The 18,242-nt window shown below is 46.6% G+C and overlaps 1 protein-coding gene across 1 annotated transcript in view; it reads right to left on the bottom strand.

Annotated features, from left to right (window-relative positions):
* Positions 1-4,840: 4,840 nt before the first annotated feature.
* Positions 4,841-18,242, bottom strand: part of DNHD1 (dynein heavy chain domain 1) — a 190,327-nt gene continuing 176,925 nt past the window's right edge. Inside the window, exons 42-44 of the mRNA XM_044668790.1 lie at positions 18,035-18,184; positions 5,311-8,138; positions 4,841-5,188 (exon numbers count right to left, since the gene is read on the bottom strand). Of these exons, the coding sequence (XP_044524725.1) occupies positions 4,841-5,188; positions 5,311-8,138; positions 18,035-18,184 (3,326 nt within the window). The remainder of the gene's footprint in view (positions 5,189-5,310; positions 8,139-18,034; positions 18,185-18,242) is intronic.

Genomic DNA, 18,242 nt, shown 5'->3' on the forward strand with positions numbered 1-18,242 from the left:
TGGGCAAAGGGGCGCGTGAAGGGAGGAATGTCCCCGGTGCTCCTCTCCCCTGCAGCTCTGCCCCATGTGAGCCCCACACCTTACCCCAGAGAGAGGAAGCATTCCCATTGGGTTGCTGGGCAGAGGGATGGGGAGGTGTGGTGGAGAGGGGAAGGGAAGCAGCTCCGCCAAATCTCTGCCTTTCTAATAACGAACTCTGGTGGGTGACAGCACAGCGTGCCCTTTCTGGTACACATGCCATAGGTTCACCATCACAGGCTTAGGGCATTATTCATGTGGTTGTTAATAGTCTACCTTTTTTCTTTTTACCACTTATCTGTTTGGTAACAGAGTTGGCTTTTTGTGTCTAAATCTATATTGCTTGTTTCCCAGAACTGTTCATAATCCTGGTTTAAGGGTTCCTTCCTCACTCGGGCCCAAGCCACTCCAGATTCTGTTCCTTTTGCCCTGATGGTGCCAGCAGGAATGTCTTTTGGGCATGGTGTTCTTTCTCTACTCGGTATGAAAGGGGTGGATAAAGACATGACTGGGCTTCCTGATAGGATATTTTTAGGATATTTAGCCCAGGCCCAGTGGTTTTAGAGGAAGCTGTCAAAGAAAGGACTGCCAGTTATGATTTTTCCCTGCCCCTTTCTGGGGCTTCCTCACAAAACCATGCCAAGGACAAGAGTCTCTTAGCACTTCTCTTTGCTGTACATGTACCCAGGAGAACATAATTGGCTCCAATTTTCACCTTAATATAAATGATTTAGTCTATTATGCACAGAGATCTACTCTGGTTAACAGGCAACTAGGAAAGCATTTGGATTTTCTAGTGGTCTGTGCCATTGAGGGATATTGGAGGTGGAGAAGGGGCAGGGATGAATGGATACTATGAAAAGGAATGATGACAACAGACCTTGGAGTAGTGTTGGAGTGGGAAGTGATCCTGTGATAACCCCACTCCTAATGTACTCTATTTCCTTTGGTGAGGTTGTTGGCCTTTGGTTGGGTTGAGTTGGGTAGCCTGTCTCTTCATTTCCATGCCTGCTCTGACAGGGGACAGACTCCCCCAGAGCCTAGGAAGGTCATCAGTGGCTCAGAGAAGGCTTGTAACAAATCCACTACCCATAGCTGTAACAATGGATTGTTAGATAGTATGAGAACACAAATCACAAACTGGACCACTTTGCAGCAACAAGGTGTGAAGAAGTCATGGTATAGGCATATGGTCAGATGGAAAGCCTCTTCTACCCTCTGAAGGCTGGAAATTAGGCAGGAAAATGCAATAGGAGATGAAAAATCAAACCTGTACTGAATAAGGAAATACCAGTGCCCATCAGCTTTCTTTTTCCTTTTGTCTAAAGGGACAGGCACAGCTGGAGATGAAAGTTGTGAGGTCAAAGGGAAGGTTGTTTGATCTATGAATCAGAAGTTTTACATAGCATGGAGATCGGGCTGACAGCAGATGATAGAAGTTGCCTATACAGTGATACCTCAGTTTTCATCCATAATCCCTCTGAAAACCACAAAATCCAAACTCAACGAAAATTGAGGCAATTACTTTCATTTGAGTCAATAGAAATCCAATTAACTCATTCTAGACACTCCAAAATACATACCAAAATAGATTTCATAGAAAATAAATATAGTGTTTAATACTAAAAAATAAGAAATTAATATAGAATAAATATAAAAAGACTAATGTAAAGAATAAACGAGCACCTGAGTGGAACCCAGACCATCAGGACGCACTATGAGGCTGCCTGCCTTTTGGCTGTCCTCAGCAGCAGTGACTCCCCCAACTCCTAGGACCTGAAGAAGATCCTAGACATAAGCTGGCCTCCATGCCGGGAAGGGCGGGGGGGGGGGGGGAGACACTTGTTGCTATCAGAAGAGTCCGATGATGACATGGGCTTTGGGCTCTTTGACAGCATCCATCCAGATCCTTGAATGCAATTGTTTGGCTAGCCTCAGGATGATGCTTACACAAAGAAACAATGCTGCACTGAACAGGAGAATGTGTGGGTTGCTCTTTGTTTTTGCAAAATTAGTGGGCAGGTCAACAAAATCTGAGGCGACAGAGGAAAACCAAGACCAACAATAACTGATGTGTCAATAAAAACCGAGATGTCACTGTACTGGCACAAATAGAAGGTGGCACTACCTATGCATGTGTGACCCAATGGGCTAAATGATTTGAAGGCCAGAGCCTTACTGACTGTAGAATCAACCATTACTGAATCTTCCCTTTCCCTTCTCCCCACAAGCTAGTCAGTTAATAGGAACCTTAGAGACCATCTCATCCAATTTATAACTGAAGGGCAATCTATAGTCCCAATAAGTGGTCTGTCCAGCCTCTGGCTAAAGACTAGGAATGAGGAATCCACCACTTAGTTCTACTTCCAAGGGCCAATTCAAACAATTTTAATCCTTTTGCTATAGGTCAGCCTTTCTAATGCTAGAAATCTTCTATCACATGGTCTTTGATCCTTTCTGAGAAGCTAAAAATCATTACTTTGACCAATCCCCATCTTGTGGTTGCTAATCCTTCCCACCCTTCAAATCATCTTGGTCTCAGCCTTCTGAATTACAACTTATCCTTTTCATTATTAAAATATGGCACAGAAAACACAAATATTAATCTTTTTGGTTTCCATGTCACACTGTTAACACAAAATTAACAATTTTTTGTATGTGTAGTCCACTTAAATCTGACTTATCTAAATCTATTCTATACTTATGTAGTTGGCTATTTTATTTTAAACTTGTGTAGGACCTTATAGTTATTCTTAATAAATTATTTTAAAAATTTGAGTCCAAGAATGAGAAGAAGTAGCCTGGTGATCAAACCATAAACTTGAATTTAAAAGACCATGCAATGCAAATGTTTAATCAGTTTCAAATAGCATGCCTTTTGCTGTTGAAAAATCTTGCCCATGTGTGCATTTCTCAGCTTAAATATAAATCTTTAAGGGTTTGGGAAGGACACCTTAGAGCCAATGTTTGTCTTCCTCTGAACACTGCAACAGTATTAAGACCATACTAAGTGTTCCATAATTTGAAGGCCTCTAATTTTGATATTTAAAGGTGTGGTTATTGGATTCTTGAGATTCTCTAGTTTTATAATCTATACCAGTAAAGAGTTCTCTGAATGATGTAACGCACAAATCCTAGCAGAGAGTTTCATTCCAAGAAAAGATCATGTATGAAAAAAGTGCTTTGTAGAGAGAGGAAGTGGTGTTAGATTGTGGTTTTCTGTATGTGTGCAAAGAGCCAATACAGCTAAGAACTAGAGAAGTAAGAAGTCCTCTAAAGTGTACCTGGGACTTTTTCTGCCATTAGAACCTCTGAGAAAAGGGCTACACTTGGCTTATAGTATATGCAGGCAAAGCTTAAAACTGTACTAAGACTTTTGGAAAATCTATGTAGAAGTAGAGGGGCCTCTCGTATAATATCCCTAATTTTACAATTAAAGAATCTGAGGTCCAGAGGAGGGGGTGGACTTAACAAAGGTCAAAGAATTTGAACTCATGACCCCCGACTTCCAATCCAGCACTTTTATATGCATTATTCTGTGTTCTATAGATGCCCTACGAAGAATGTAATGTTAGTGGATCATGTGATGGGGGCTGATGGCTAGAGTGCTAAAGCCAGTGCCCACTGACAGGCATCCCAGATCGGCTGAGGGTCTGCTACTTATTGTAGCCTGACCAGATTAAGCCAGACAAATTGAAAGGTAAATTGAGTCTTGCTAAACCAGAAGGAAGGCTTGTCCTTTGTAAAATTAAGGATAGGGACTAGACATATGATTTCATTAGTATAGAAGTTTCCAGGTGAGAAACACCCTCCCATCAATTCAGGTCAGCACCTTCTATGCACCTTAGAGTTATGAGAGTTTCTGAGGGGGGCAGCTAGATAGGTGGCTCAGTGGATTGAGAACCAGGCCCAGAGATGGGAGGTCTTGGGTTCAAATATGATCCCAGATACTTCCTAGCTAGTTTCTGAGGATACTTGGAGGTTAAGTGACTTATCCAAGGTTAAGTCCAAGCCAGGATGTGCCAAGCTTTGAGGCCAGCTCGTCACTCTCCATTAAAAAAGAGGGTATATTGGCTTAGACTCTAAGCCAGTGGTTCCCAAACTTTTTTGGCCTGCCACCCCCTTTCCAGAAAAAATATTACTTAGCTCCCTGGAAATTAATTTTTAAAAAAAATTTAATAGCAATTAATAAGAAAGATAAATGCACCTGTGGCCATCACTGCTCTAAGCCAATATATCCTTTTTTTTTTTTTAACCCTTAACTTTTATGTTAGAATCAATACTGTGTTTTGGTTCCAAGGAAAAGAGCAGTAAGGGTAAGCAATAGGGTCAAATGACTTGCCCAGGGTCACCCAGCTAGGAAGTGTCTGAGGCTGGATTTGAACCCAGAACCTCCTGTCTCTAGGCCTGGCTCTCAATCCATTGAGCTACCCAGCTGCCCACCAATATATCCTTCTTGAACATCTAGAGATCTCTAGTTAGATGAAAGGGGTTTTAGGAAGAAAACGTGTCGGACATAGAGCTAGTCTATGATGCAATGATGCGGGGATATGCAGACAGACTGGAAAATGTTGAGTTAGGTTCCACCCCAGGACTGGTGGGACCTTGGAGCCGGAGGACACTCTTTGGTTCCCACTCTACACCTCACTACACTTACTCCCTTCCCTACGCTGGCCTGAAGGACTAAAGAACTGTTCCCAGATGAGGGAAAGAGGCTGGCTGTGCGGCCACTCGCTCTTTTCCCTCTGCCTCAGTGGCTGCCTGCCCAGATACACACTCACAGAGACACGTGCCTTCAGCTGCCTTTATTCCAGATGTGGGCTCAGCGTATCGGGGGGCTGCACACGTACACCCTGCGCTGGGCACAGGTGGCGGGAGACAGCTTGGTGGGCAGGGACAGGTGGAACAGGAGGTGGTCTCTGTCTAGCCGGGAAGAGCCCAGGACCCCTCCTAGGTACACAGGGCAGAGGTAAAGAGGCAGAGGAGAGGATGGCAATATGGGATCACGGTTGTACTGGGGCCAGACGCTGACTGGGGGCAGAGGGCTGGGCTTGCCGGAGTGGCCGTCTTGCAGGGCCTTGTCCTTGGGGTCCCATTCGGCGTGGTAGACCAGCAGGTCTGTTATTAGAAGGCCGCCCTCAGGAGCTATAGGCTGCAGTCCACATTCCACCTGGGGACCCAGTCATCATGGTTAGGACCGGGGGGCATCAGGGCAAGGGCAGAGCCCCCAAGGGACCAGGCTTATGGACACACTCTCCCTCCAGGAGAGGGGATGGGGCATGTGATGCCTACCTGAAAGTGAAGGCTGATGGCTTCAATCCCTTGGCGAGCCTGGCCCGTGCTGAAGCTGGAGGGAGGGAAATGGCCCAAGCCAAGTCCCGGGGTGGTGCTCCCACCAAAGCTCTGACTAAGGCCCAGGCGGCTATAGAAGCAGTGACTGTATATGGAGGAACTGCTAGGACTGAGTCCAAGGCCTCCATCAGAATCGAAGGCAGGGCCTCCATCAGAATCGAGGGCAGGGCCTCCACTGGGGCCAGGACCAGGGCCGGGTCGAGACCCCACCAGGGGGCTGGGTGCATGGCCAATTCTGGAGCCATTGTGGGGGGTGGGACCAGCCCTGAATTGGGGGCCTGCACTGGGCCTGAATCCAGGATCTGCACTGGGGCTGCGGCTGTGTCCAGGACCGAGTTGGGGGCCTGTGCTGGGCCTGAATCCAGGATCTGCACTGGGGCTGCGGCTGTGTCCAGGACCAAGTTGGGGGCCTGTGCTGGGCCTGAATCCAGGATCTTCACTGGGGCTGTGGCTGTCTCCAGGACTGAATTGGGGGCCTGTGCTGGGCCAGGGTCCAGGACCTGCACTGGGGCTACGGCTGTGTCTAGGACCAAGTTGGGGGCCTGTGCTGGGCCAGGGTCCTGGACCTGCACTGGGGCTGCGGCTGTATCTAGGACCGAGTTGGGGGCCTGTGCTGGGCCAGGGTCCAGGATCTTCACTGGGGCTGCGGCTGGGTCCAGGACCGAGGTGGGGTCCTATGCTGGGCCAGGGTCCAGGATCTGCACTGGGGCTGCGGCTGTGTCCAGGACTGAATTGGGGACCTGTTCTGGGCCAGGGTCCAGGATCTGCACTGGGGCTGCGGCTGTGTCCAGGACTGAATTGGGGGCCTGTTCTGGGCCAGGGTCCAGGATCTGCACTGGGGCTGCGGCTGTGTCCAGGACTGAATTGGGGGCCTGTTCTGGGGCTGTGGCTGGATCCAGGACTGAGTTGGGGGCCTGAACTGGGGCTGGATCCAGGTCCAGGACTGAATTGGGAGCCTATTCTGGGCCAGCGTCCAGGGTCTGCACTGGGGCTGCGGCTGGGTCCAGGACTGAGTTGGGGGCCTATTCTGGGGCTGTGGCTGGATCCAGGACTGAGTTGGGAGCCTGAACTGGGGCTGGGTCCAGGTCCAGGACTGAATTGGGAGCCTATTCTGGGCCAGCGTCCAGGGTCTGCACTGGGGCTGTGGCTGGATCCAGGACTGAGTTGGGGGCCTGAACTGGGGCTGGGTCCAGGTCCAGGACTGAATTGGGAGCCTATTCTGGGCCAGCGTCCAGGATCTGCACTGGGGCTGCGGCTGGGTCCAGGACTGAGTTGGGGGCTGGGGCTGAGTCTAGTACTGAGTTGGGGGCCTATGCCAGGCCAGGGTCCAGGGTCTGCACTGGGGCTGAGGCTGGGTCCAGGACTGAATTGGGGGCCTGCACTGGGGCTGTGGCTGGGTCTGGTACTGAGATGGAGTCCTATGCTGGGCCAGCGTCCAGGATCTGCACTGGGGCTGCGGCTGGGTCCAGGACTGAATTGGGGGCCTATGCTGGGCCAGGGTCCAAAACTGAGTTGGGGGCCTACACTGGGGCTGGGGCCAAGTCTGGTACTGAGTTGGGGGCCTGCATTGGGGCTGGGTCCGGGTCCAGGACTAAGTTGGGGGCCTGCACTGGGGCTGGGTCCGGGTCCAGGACTAAGTTGGGGGCCTGCACTGGGGCTGGGTCCAGAACTGAGTTGGGGCCCTGCACTGGGGCTGGGTCCAGGTCCAGGACTGAGTTGGGGGCCTGCCCTGGGGCTGGGTCCAGGACTGAGTTGGGGGTCTGCACTGTGGCTGGGTCCAGGTCCAGGACTGAGTTGGGGGCCTGCCCTGGGGCTGGGTCCAGGACTGAGTTGGGGGTCTGCACTGTGGCTGGGTCCAGGTCCAGGACTGAGTTGGGGGCCTGCATTGGCAGAGCCTTGTCTGGGGGATGGTTTAGGAGAGGCGGAGATGTAGCTAGGGCGCAACTGGAAACGAGGGTGGACACCAGGGACGGTGGCTGGGCAGACCCGAGGTTGGTGAGGGCCAGAGATGGCGTGTGTGCTTAGATTTCCAGTAAGGAAGGGACAGATCCAATTCTGGCTGGCCTCCCAGCGAATGGCCAGCAGTAACCCTCTGGGGTGACGGAAGGCCGACAGGTGAAAGGAGCGGTTGTACTGGTCAAGCCCTGCCCCTCCGAACTGCCCACACAGACTTAGGTATCTGGTTAGCAACTGGCCCTTGCGCCATAGCTGGTGCAGCCAGAGCCAGGGTGGCTGGGGCCCAGCGGATGCGTGCTGCTTCCATGGTGGAGGGAGCCGGCCAGCCCAAAGAGCCACAGCCACTTTTTCACATCGTAGGGAGGAACAAGGAAGGTCCCCTGCCAGCCGCCTCTGCAGGCAGCAAAGGTCACTGTGCAGCTCTAGCAACAGCAAACCCAGGGCTGTGCCCTCCTCCTCCAAGAAGCCTTCCACAGTCTGCAGCCCTTTAGAAGTGTTCCAACCTAGAGTCTTGCTATGGGAGCTCAAAGTCAGCATGGCCTGCAGTGCTTTGAGCCTCCGGATGGCCTGGGACACTCGATGCTTCAGTCGATACTCTACCTTATGAAGGGCCTGGGCCTGGGCACTGGGCAGTCTTAAGGGTCCCCAGAGATCCTGGGCCTGCTGCAGAGAAGCCCAAAGGGACCGACTCTGTTTCTGAGAGAGCCAAGCCTGGGGCCCTTCAGTTAATCCACAGTTGCGAGGTTCAGATAGTGTAGTTATCAGGTGTGCTTGGGTCTCTATCTCTGATATTGCATCCAACTCCAGCAGCTCTAGAGGATTGAGAAGGTGAGGATGGAGGGTGTCATCCCCCACACACCAAAGGGAGGGCTTTCCCCCATGCCCAGGGTCTCCCGCACAAGGGAAAGCCCTGCATCCGCAGACACCCACAGAGGAAATTGTGCACATACAGATATCAAAACTCCTCCTTTGCTATACTTGGGGGATGTCCACATACACACAGAAAGACTCCCTCTCTACCACATGCATGCACACTCACGCAATCTCATAGTCACAAGGCAAACAGAATGGCTACTCCAGGCTCAAGATGTTCCATGTATCTTCAATCCAAAATGGTAGCTCATGGGATACAGAGGCCCACCTGATCTCCACCAAAAACCTGTGAGAGAATGGCTCAAAACAAATTTTGGAGCAACACAACCCACAAAGACAGGGTGAAATATTTCAGCCCAAAATAACTTAGAAGGCTAGCACAAAAGACCTGTTGCACCAGGGTGGGAGTAGAGTACAAGCAGCATGCCAAGACAGGCCCCACTGAGGCAGCGAGCCTTGGGGGCAGTTGAATTGGCTGCAAAGGCTTCCAGAACTCGGGCCACAGACAGGGCGATTGGACAACTTCTCAGAAGGGGATTACAGAGGTCTCTTTGCTGGCTCTGAGTACAAGACATTGTATGACATTGTCCATACACAGATACAGGTCACAGTCCCCTATCAGATTGGCTATTATCACAGAAAAGGAAAATGACAAAATTTGGAGGGGAATGTGAGAAAACCAAGACATTAATACACTGTGGAGGGAGCTGTAAACTGACCCATCCATTCTGGAGAGCAATTTGGACCTTTGGGCTATCCAACAGTACATGCCCTTTGGCTCAGCAATATCACTACTAGCTTTGTATATCTAAAGAGCTAATAAACAAAAAGGGGAAGGACCTATATGTACAAAAATAAAGCAGCTTTTTGTGGGGGCAAAGAATTGGAAAGTGAGAGGATGCCCCTCAGCCAGGGAATGGCTGAGTTAAGTTATAGTGTGTGATTAGAGTGGAATACTATTGTTCTGTAAGAAATGATGAACAAGAGGAGCTCATAAAAATCTAGAAAGACTTAGACAAACTGAAGAAGAGTGAAGTAGAACCAGGAGAACATTGTATACAGAGACAGGAATACTATAAATGAACAATTATGAGTAACAGCTATTCTAAGCAATATAATGAGATAAAAACAAATCCAAAAGACTTATGATAAAAGATGTCATCTGTTTCTAGAGAAAGAATTGATGGGGTCTGAATCCAGACCAAAGCAAACTTCTTTCACTTGCTTAATTTTTTTTACTTACATTTCCTTCCACAGAGGGACTAATTTAGGAAAATGTTTACAAGATTGTACATATAAAATCTGTCATATTGAGGGAGAGAATTCAAAACTCAAAATAATTTTTTAAAAAGGTGGCGTATAAGATTCCACTGACGTGTTAAATTTTTTGAAAAACAATCAGTGAATGAGACTAGTTTAAAGCAAAAGTGTTTATTAAGTCACATTTCCTTTGCAAATTGAAGCCTTTACCATAACTAGGTAGAGCGAGTACCGCTAAGGATCGTGTATGAAGCACCCACCTGTAGGAAACACGTGTGTCCAGGGAACATAGGTAAAGGGGCAGTCCATGCCTCTGATGCTGCAGGATTCTGCAAATCCTCTGGTGATGTCATCAGTCTCAAGTGGCTTTCTCCCTTCCAGGGTGGGCATCTCTCCTGTGTGAGTTGATTGACTGATCTCATGGCGAATGCTGGGCACATAGACTTTTCTGGCCATTGTTCTCTTTGCCTGCTTCCAGGCTTCATCTCTTCAAGGTCCCCTGCTATCCATCTCGGCTGTAGTTGGCTAGAATTGCTGAGGACAGGCTTTTATAATACTTGCTTTTATAATAACAGGTAAAGGGGTTCAGCTAGGCAACTCAGTGGATTGAGAGCCAGGCCTAGAATCCAAATGTGGTCTCAGACACTTCCTAGTTGTGTGACCCTGGACAAGTCACTTAACTTCCATTGCACAGCCCTTACTGCTCTTCTGCCTTGGAACCAATTCACAGTATTGATTCTAAGATGGAAGACAAAGGTTTACTAATAATAGCAGCTAAGATAGCACTTTAAAGGTTGCACACACCCTTTTTCTTACTTCACCCTAAAAACCACCATATGAAATGGGTCAGGAGCTCTGCAACACTGCCTCGGTCCAGGCCTAGTGGGGGCTCCATATACAGTCCCAGCCTTTACCACTGACTTGACCCCAGTTTTGGCCTTGGCCTTGGCCTTAGATATGGCTTCCGTATTTGCACCAGCTCCAGGCACCACTTGGGCCTTGGCTCTATCTTGAGCAGAAACAGTTATACTGTGGGTCCTGGGTCCCACTCTAGAAAAGAGGTAGCCCACTGCAATTAGAGACATTGCTACATGTTTCTGGACCTCAGTTCTCTTGAACTAAGCAGCCTCTTTAGAGAGTGGCCACAAACCTAGGGTGCTTTAGGGTAAGGTTGTCGCACCACAAGAACCAAAGGGATCCAGAACATCCCAGAATCACAGATACTGAAGGAACCTCAAGAGCCATACAGTCTAACCCGTATCCGAGGAATCACTTCTATACTATATCCAGTATGCAGTCATCAAATCTCTCCTTGAAATTTCCTACCACTTCTATTATACTTCTGGACAGCTCTAATCCTAAGGAAGTTTTCCCTCGACACCAAGCCTAAATTTGGTTCTTTGCAGTTTCCACCCATTGTTCCCAGTTCTTCCCTCTGGGACCAAAAAAAGCAAATCTAACTTCTTTTCCACATGACAGTTTTTCCATATGCTTCTCATAACTAAGGAGCTCGACTACATTGATTATGTCCTTTCCAAGACTTATCCTCTTCATGCGAAATATCCTCAGTTACTTCGACTTTTCCTTAAATGGAATGTCTGGACAGTCTCCAGCTCATTGTGGTCTTGAACCCAGTACTCTAAATGTGACCTGGCCAGTGCAGAGGGCATGAAAGACTGTTACTTCTTTATTACTCTTTGAAGCTCAGCCTCTCTCAGTGTAGTCTAGGCTCATGGGAGCTCTTCTGGCTGCTTTATCAGGCTATCAACCCATATAAACTCCCCAGTTATTAGTCAAACAGTGCACTCCACCATGCTCTCCCTGTGTTGAGTTTTTTAAAGTTGGTCTGGTCCCTCTTGAGAGTAAAGTCGTACTGCAGTTGTAATGAACAACAGGGAAGGGACCAGGACAAAAAAGAGAGAGATGATTTTGGGAGCCGTGCCCATAGAGAGCTGATTTTGTCAGAGACAGATCTCCTCTACCTGAAAGGAATGAGAGAGGGAACCTATTGCCAAGGTGCCTGGCTTCTACTAGGGCCAGGTGGGCCACACTTCTTTCAGGAATGCAGATTTCTCTTGTAAAGCTTCAGAGGCTTCCTAATCCTAAAGGCACACTGTTCTTGTAGTGAGAGGCAAGTTGCTATCCAAATGTCTTCAGATTGGAGTCTGATCTCAGGGGCAGGGGCAGGCCACAGAGCTGGGAAAGGATGAACTAAAGATCAAAACCTTTCACCCCTATAGGGCCTGGGTTCAAATATGGCCCCAGACACTTCCTAGGTATGTGACTCTGGGTAAATCACTTAACTGCATAGCTCTTCCTGTTCTTCTGTCATGGAACTAATATACAGTGTTGATTCTAAGATGGAAGGTAAAGGTTTAAAAAACATAAAAAAACTTCTCATCCCTAGAGTGTTGAGAAGAGAAAAAGATGTTCACTTGGAGCCTCAGATGTTGATAGAATTGCTGCTTATGTACTTCCTTGATATTACGATACCATCACAAAATTATATTTAAAAATTTTCCCCCAGATTACATGAATATGCAATTTTTAATAACTGTTTTCTGCTTTTTTTTTCTTTCTGATATTGTGATCCATGGCTCCCTCCTTCCCCCCTTCCAAGATGGCAGGTAATATGATATAGGTTGTACATTTGTTATCATACAATAAATATTTCCTCATCATGTTGTAAAAGAAGACACATATTGTTGCTCACACTAGAGAAAAATTCAGGGAGGAAATATGGCACGTTTCAATCTGCATTCAGACTCTATCAGCTTCTTATCGTGGTGATGGATGGTCTTTTTTGGTCACGAGTCCCTTGGAATTGTTCAGGATCCTTGCACTGCTGATAACAGTTAAGCCATTTACAAATGGCCGATCATCCTATTATTTTTGTTACTGTGTATGACATTCTCCTGGTTCTGCTCACTTCACTTTATAACACTTCATAGAAGTCTTTCCAGGTTGTTTTTTTGTGTTGGGTTGTTTTTGGTGATCATCTTGTTTGTAACTTCTTATAGCACAAGAGTATTCCATTACAGTCACATATGATAACTTGTTGAGCCATTCCCCAGCTGATGAGCATCCCATCCCCTCAGTTTCCAATTCTTTGCCGTCCCAAAAAGAGCCTCTCTAAATATTTTTGTACCTGTAGGTCCTTTCCCCCAATCTCTGATCTCTTGGGGATGTAGCCTCAGGAGTGGTATTGCTGGGTAAAAGGACAGGCACAGATTTATGGGCCTTTGGGCGTGGTTCCAAATTGCTCTCCAGAATGGTTAGATCAGTTCACGGCTCCCCAGTAGTGAATTAGTGTCCCAATTTTTCCACATCCCCTCCAACATTTGTCATATTCCCTGTTAGTCAGTCTGATAGTGTGAGGTGGTACCTTGGAGTTGTTTTAATTTGCATTTCTCAGGCTTTCTGGTGCCCAGATGGCAGAGTAGGGAACTTATCTGATCTCTCCCAAATTCCCCTCCAAAGCCCTTTAAAACAAGGCCTCTTTGCCAATGTTGGAGCAGTGAAGCAGTTCTTCTGCTCAGAAGAGCTGAGAGAATCAGCAGGAGAAATTTTGTCTCTCTGGGGTGGTAGGGAAGTTCAGTGAAGAGCAGGAAGCCTGAGCTAGGGCAGGCTGCACCCAAGAGGGGAAGGGGCTGTGCCCAGCCCCTACAGCAAAGACTCCTCACCCCAAACAAGCCAGTCCAGCAGCACCTGGTTCCCAGGGCAGGGCACCAGACCAGTGAGGATCCGCCCCCAGGCTAAGCCAGCAGTGAGGTCCCCTTCCCCTGCTGAATTAGCCAGCTGCAGGGCCCTCTAACTGGCCTGAAACAGCAGTAGGGCCCACAACTGTGCAAGCAAATAGTGATGCTCCCTCTACTGGTGCTTCTTGATCTGTTCTTTGAAGGAAACAAAGTTCATGATTCCAATGCAAGTAGAAAGTGCATTTTAGATAGAGGAGACCACCAGTGTGGAAACAGAGAGGCAGGAGAACAGCTAGCAAGCCAATTTGATGGGAACAGAGAATGCATGAAGGGGCATAATAAGAATATGACAAGAAAAGTCAATGGGGACCATACTGCAGAGAGCTTTAAATGTCAGGAAGGCGAATTTGTATTTTATCCTAGAGGCAATAGAGAGCAAAAGAAGATTTTTCATTTAATAGTCAGATTTTAAGAATATCATTGTGGAGAATGAATTAGAGAGGGGAGAGGGAGGAGGTAGGGAGAATAATCAGAAGGACATTGGAATAATCCAAGCAATAAGTGATGAAAATCTAAGCTGGAATTTGTGTATGAATGGAGAGAAAGGGATGGATGCAAGAGATGTTTTGGAGGTAGAAGTGATGAATTGACAACTGTTTGGATATGGGATGTGAAGGAAAGGAAAAGAATCAGGAAGGATTACAACATTTCAGGAACTAGAATAATACCAGCACTTTAAGTGGAAATAAGAATGTTGGGAAGAAGTGGATTTGGGAGAAAACATTTTGCATATGTTGTTGGTGAGTTTGTACTTCCTAAAGGACATCTAGGAGAGATGCCTAGTTGGTAATTATTATTATTTTTTTTTAATTTTAAACCCTTAACTTCTGTGTATTGACTTATAGGTGGAAGAGTGGTAAGGGTAGGCAATGGGGGTCAAGTGACTTGCCCAGGGTCACATAGCTGGGAAGTGTCTGAGGCCAGATTTGAACCCAGGACCTCCTGTCTCTAGGCCTGGCTCTCAATCTACTGAGCTACCTAGTTGGTAATTATTAATAAAAAATTGAACTTCTAGAGAGAGATTAGGATTAGAAAGTTAGATCTGGAGGTCTTCTGAATAGAGATGATAATTTAATCCATGAGAGCTGATATTCACCCACAGAGAATGTACAGGAAAAAAAAGAGAGCCTATGACAGAGTTTTGGGGGATACCCAGATAATAGATAGAAGGGTTGTGATCTAGGTGTAGTGCCATTTTGGAGATTACCAAAGGTGTCAGTGTTGACACTGGAAATAGTTGCTTTTTGGAGAAGATAAAAATTCACAATTTGCCTTTACCCATTTATAAGACATCAAAACAATGTTTTAAAGACTAATCTCTCCTATGGAAAAAAGGAAAACAAAATGTTCTAAGAGGCAACTAGCCAAAAAGTGTGAATTTGAGATCAAGGCCAGTATGCAAGGCCATGAGGACAAAGCCTTTTGGCTACAGCTTCTTTCCAGGTTGCCATCATTTGTTAGTCACAGCTGGCAGAGACCTTAGAAGTTATCTAGTCCAATCTCTTCATTGTACAAATAAGGAAATCTGTCACTCTTCTCCTCAGCATGTTCAATAGTCCACTATTATGTTTAAGATAGAACATAAACTTTGTTTGGCATATAAAGCTTTTTTACATCCTGGCCCCTAAATTTCCTTCCTAGTGTTATTCTTTACAAATTTTGTGCCCATCAACTGGCCTTTTTTACTATCCTTCAAACACCTTCTCATGTCTTTGTACTGGCTTTCCCCAAGCCTCAGATAAATTCCTTCCTTGTCTTTGTCTTTTAGAATCCCTTTAAAACTCAACTCAAATAGTATCTGATAAAGGAAGCCTCTCCTTATTTCTCCAGTGGCTAATGCTTTGCACCTTAAAATTACTTTGCATTTATAGATCCTCCCTTACATGTTTCCTGTAACAGAATGTAAGCTCCTTGAGGGCACACTTTCATTTTTGTCTTCCTCTGGGACATAGTAGGTTATAAAGGATGACTTGGGAGTTGAATAGAGGGAGGAAATGGGTATATCCTAAAGTGAAGTTCATGTTAAAATATATCAATAACATCTATTTTTAAAAAGAGAAATATGGATTTTAGGACAGGTGGAACAGTAAGATTAGTTCAGAGATGAAAGAGAAGTGGAGGATAGGCTGGTCCACGGATGACTATGTAGAAATGCCTATGTAGAACTCCTGTTTGTAGGTGGCAAGAGCGGACTGGGCTGCAACTGCCCCCCACCACACACATACCCCCAAAGTCATCTTGGATTCTTCTCCTACTAGTCTGGCCACAAACAGAGGTAGAGGGTGTTGTCACAAAGGTATGGTCATTTTGGTAGCCAAGACCATTTAAGTCATCCTAAATAGATGAAACAAAGCCTTCCAGAAACTGATGTTCCAGAGCAGGAATATTTCATGTGAGATCTAATTTAGGATCTCTATAAAATTAGCATATTCCCTTAACATCTCTTCTTGTTGAAATCAACCAATCTGATTAATCACCTTGATTCTAAGAGACATACACCTTCTTGGAACAAGGATGGGATGGTCCCTCTGGGCTCTGCCCTAATCAGGCCACCTATGATATACATCTGAATCAGTTCTGGGGGCCACAATTTAGGGAAGATATTGATAAGCTGGAGACAATCCAGAAGATGACAATCAGTGTGGTGAAGGGCTTTGGATCCTTTCTGTAACATGAATATTGATTGAAGGAAGCCTAGAGAAAAAAAAGACTTCAGATGGGGACAGGATAGCTGATAATTTGTCTTCAAATTTTCAAAGGCCTACCATGTGAAAAACATTGCTTTCTTTGGCTAGAGAAAGCAGAACTGTGAACAATAGGGAAGAAGTTATTTTGTAGCTTTCAAGATCTCAGATGTTCTCTAATGTGTGAAAGTCCAAGACAGCAGATATTACAACTTTGTGGCCTTTGGAGCCTGCTCCACCAACCAGAGGGGTAGGAGTATCAAAGTGGGTCTGTTTTTTGAGTTACTGCAATAGTGTTGAACTTAGCCTCTGTCAGGATGCTTTTTTTTTTTAAACCCTTAACTTCTGTGTATTGGCTCCTTGGTGGAAGAGTGGTAAGGGTGGGCAATGGGGGTCAAGTGACTTGCCCAGGGTCACACAGCTGAGAAGTGTCTGAGGCCGGATTTGAACCTAGGACCTCCCGTCTCTAGGACTGACTCTCAATCCACTGAGCTACCCAGCTGCTCCTGACAGGATGCTTATATAGAAAACCCTACATAAGAGGAAGGTTAATCCTCCTTGGTGACAAGAGAAGTGAGGCTTCTTCCAGGACAAAATTCAAAAATTAGGCTGAATTTCTTATCAGGATGGCTGTAGTGATACTCATGAGTGAACCAGTACTGATCAGAGACCAAAGCTGAGAGAGTCTAATGAAGTTTAGGGAACTAAAAATGCAGAAAGGGACATGGATTTGGTGCTTTCTCTAAACTCAATTGGTTTGAGAAAACGCCTTTTATTCCAAAAGGTCGTGTGGCCTTCTTGGCAATCAGGCTTTGCAGAGTTCTTGGAAAGCTGCATTGCCTTCTGCTGCCTCAGTCATCCCTGCAGAGCTGTGGGGCTGGACAAGGGAGATCTACCTTGATGACTCCCTGGCCCATCCCCCAGGGGCTGTGATCATCTATCTAGGGGACATAGGGGAGGGTGACACTGACCAGAAGCCACGTGAGATTATAGTTCTCTGGATAATTCATGTGTGGAAAATCACTCTTTATTGGGGAGGATTTCAAAGTTATTACCTCCATATTGCAAAGGCAGTTGACTCCTATGACTTCAAAGGAGTTAATGGAGGATGTCAAGGAAGGGGCTCAGAACAGCTACAGTACAAAAAAACCTTGAATGAATTTTGATTAAATATCATATTTCCAGAGCTAGAAAAATTTGACCAGGAAGCACCACCTGAAATTGTGAACTCCATGACTGGATGGGAATCCAAGCTGGTTACAAGGTAGAGATGTATTTGTAGCTTGGGAAGAGAAGTTAGTCTGTGCTTTTTTCCACAGAAATTCTGGCTACTGACACAGAGCTAGAGGAAGAGATTTGGGGGAAACACAGATTTTGTATCTTGATACAAAGAATCAAATAAAAAATCCCTGCCTATGCATAACCAGTGATGAGAAAGTTCATCCCTAAGCTGAATCCAAGGAATCTCCAGAACTAAAAGATAAGGCCAGTGCTGCCCATCCCCTAGGGAGTATCTTCTCTTGAAGACATACAAGGATGATGCTTCAATCTACCCTCCACTCTGACCTCTTTTCCAACCTACTCTTCCCCCCCTTGCCAGTCTCCCATGAGATATCTCATCCACAGGGGACATACATGTACCGAGAGAGGGAGAAAGAGAATGGGTTCCTCTCCCCAGCTTTTGATCACACACATGGACATGGCTTGTCATACTTAAGGACAAGGACACCATCACCACACACATGGACAAGGACAGAGCCTCAATCTATACACAACCCCTAACACTACATCCAGCCAAGGTCTCACATACTAAGCATAGGTTATCCCCACCAGAGGACATGGATTGGGGATCAGACCTGCCCTACTTACACATTGATTGAGGGTCATCCATACACACACAGAAATAGGAAACCTAACATATGTATACACATACACTCTAAGTCTCTTCCCTACTCATCCCAACACCAAACACAGATGACCAATGCCTCTACCCATGGACAGGAGTAGTCCACTCCTCATCTATGAGTGAGGGCCTTTCATACCCACTCAGGTCTCTTCCTCAGTGGGGTCAGGGATCATACTTGGTCATTGTGCTTTCTGCTCATCTCCCACCCCCACAGAGCAGGATCCTACCTGGGGATGGTTGGAGGGTAGCTAGCAGATTCTCTGGAGTGAAACTGTTGGGCCTTGACTCATTGTAGGGGTCCAGACAAGCCTGGGCAATACTGAATAGAGCAGCCTGGTCTTCAGGATCAGCCACATACCCCCCATAAAAAATTTTCCCTAGAAGACAGGGACCACAGGCACCTTTCAAAGCCCTGCATTCCAACCTTCCCCCCCC

Source organism: Gracilinanus agilis, chromosome 3 (genome assembly GCF_016433145.1).
Source record: "Gracilinanus agilis isolate LMUSP501 chromosome 3, AgileGrace, whole genome shotgun sequence".
NCBI lineage: Eukaryota > Metazoa > Chordata > Mammalia > Didelphimorphia > Didelphidae > Gracilinanus > Gracilinanus agilis.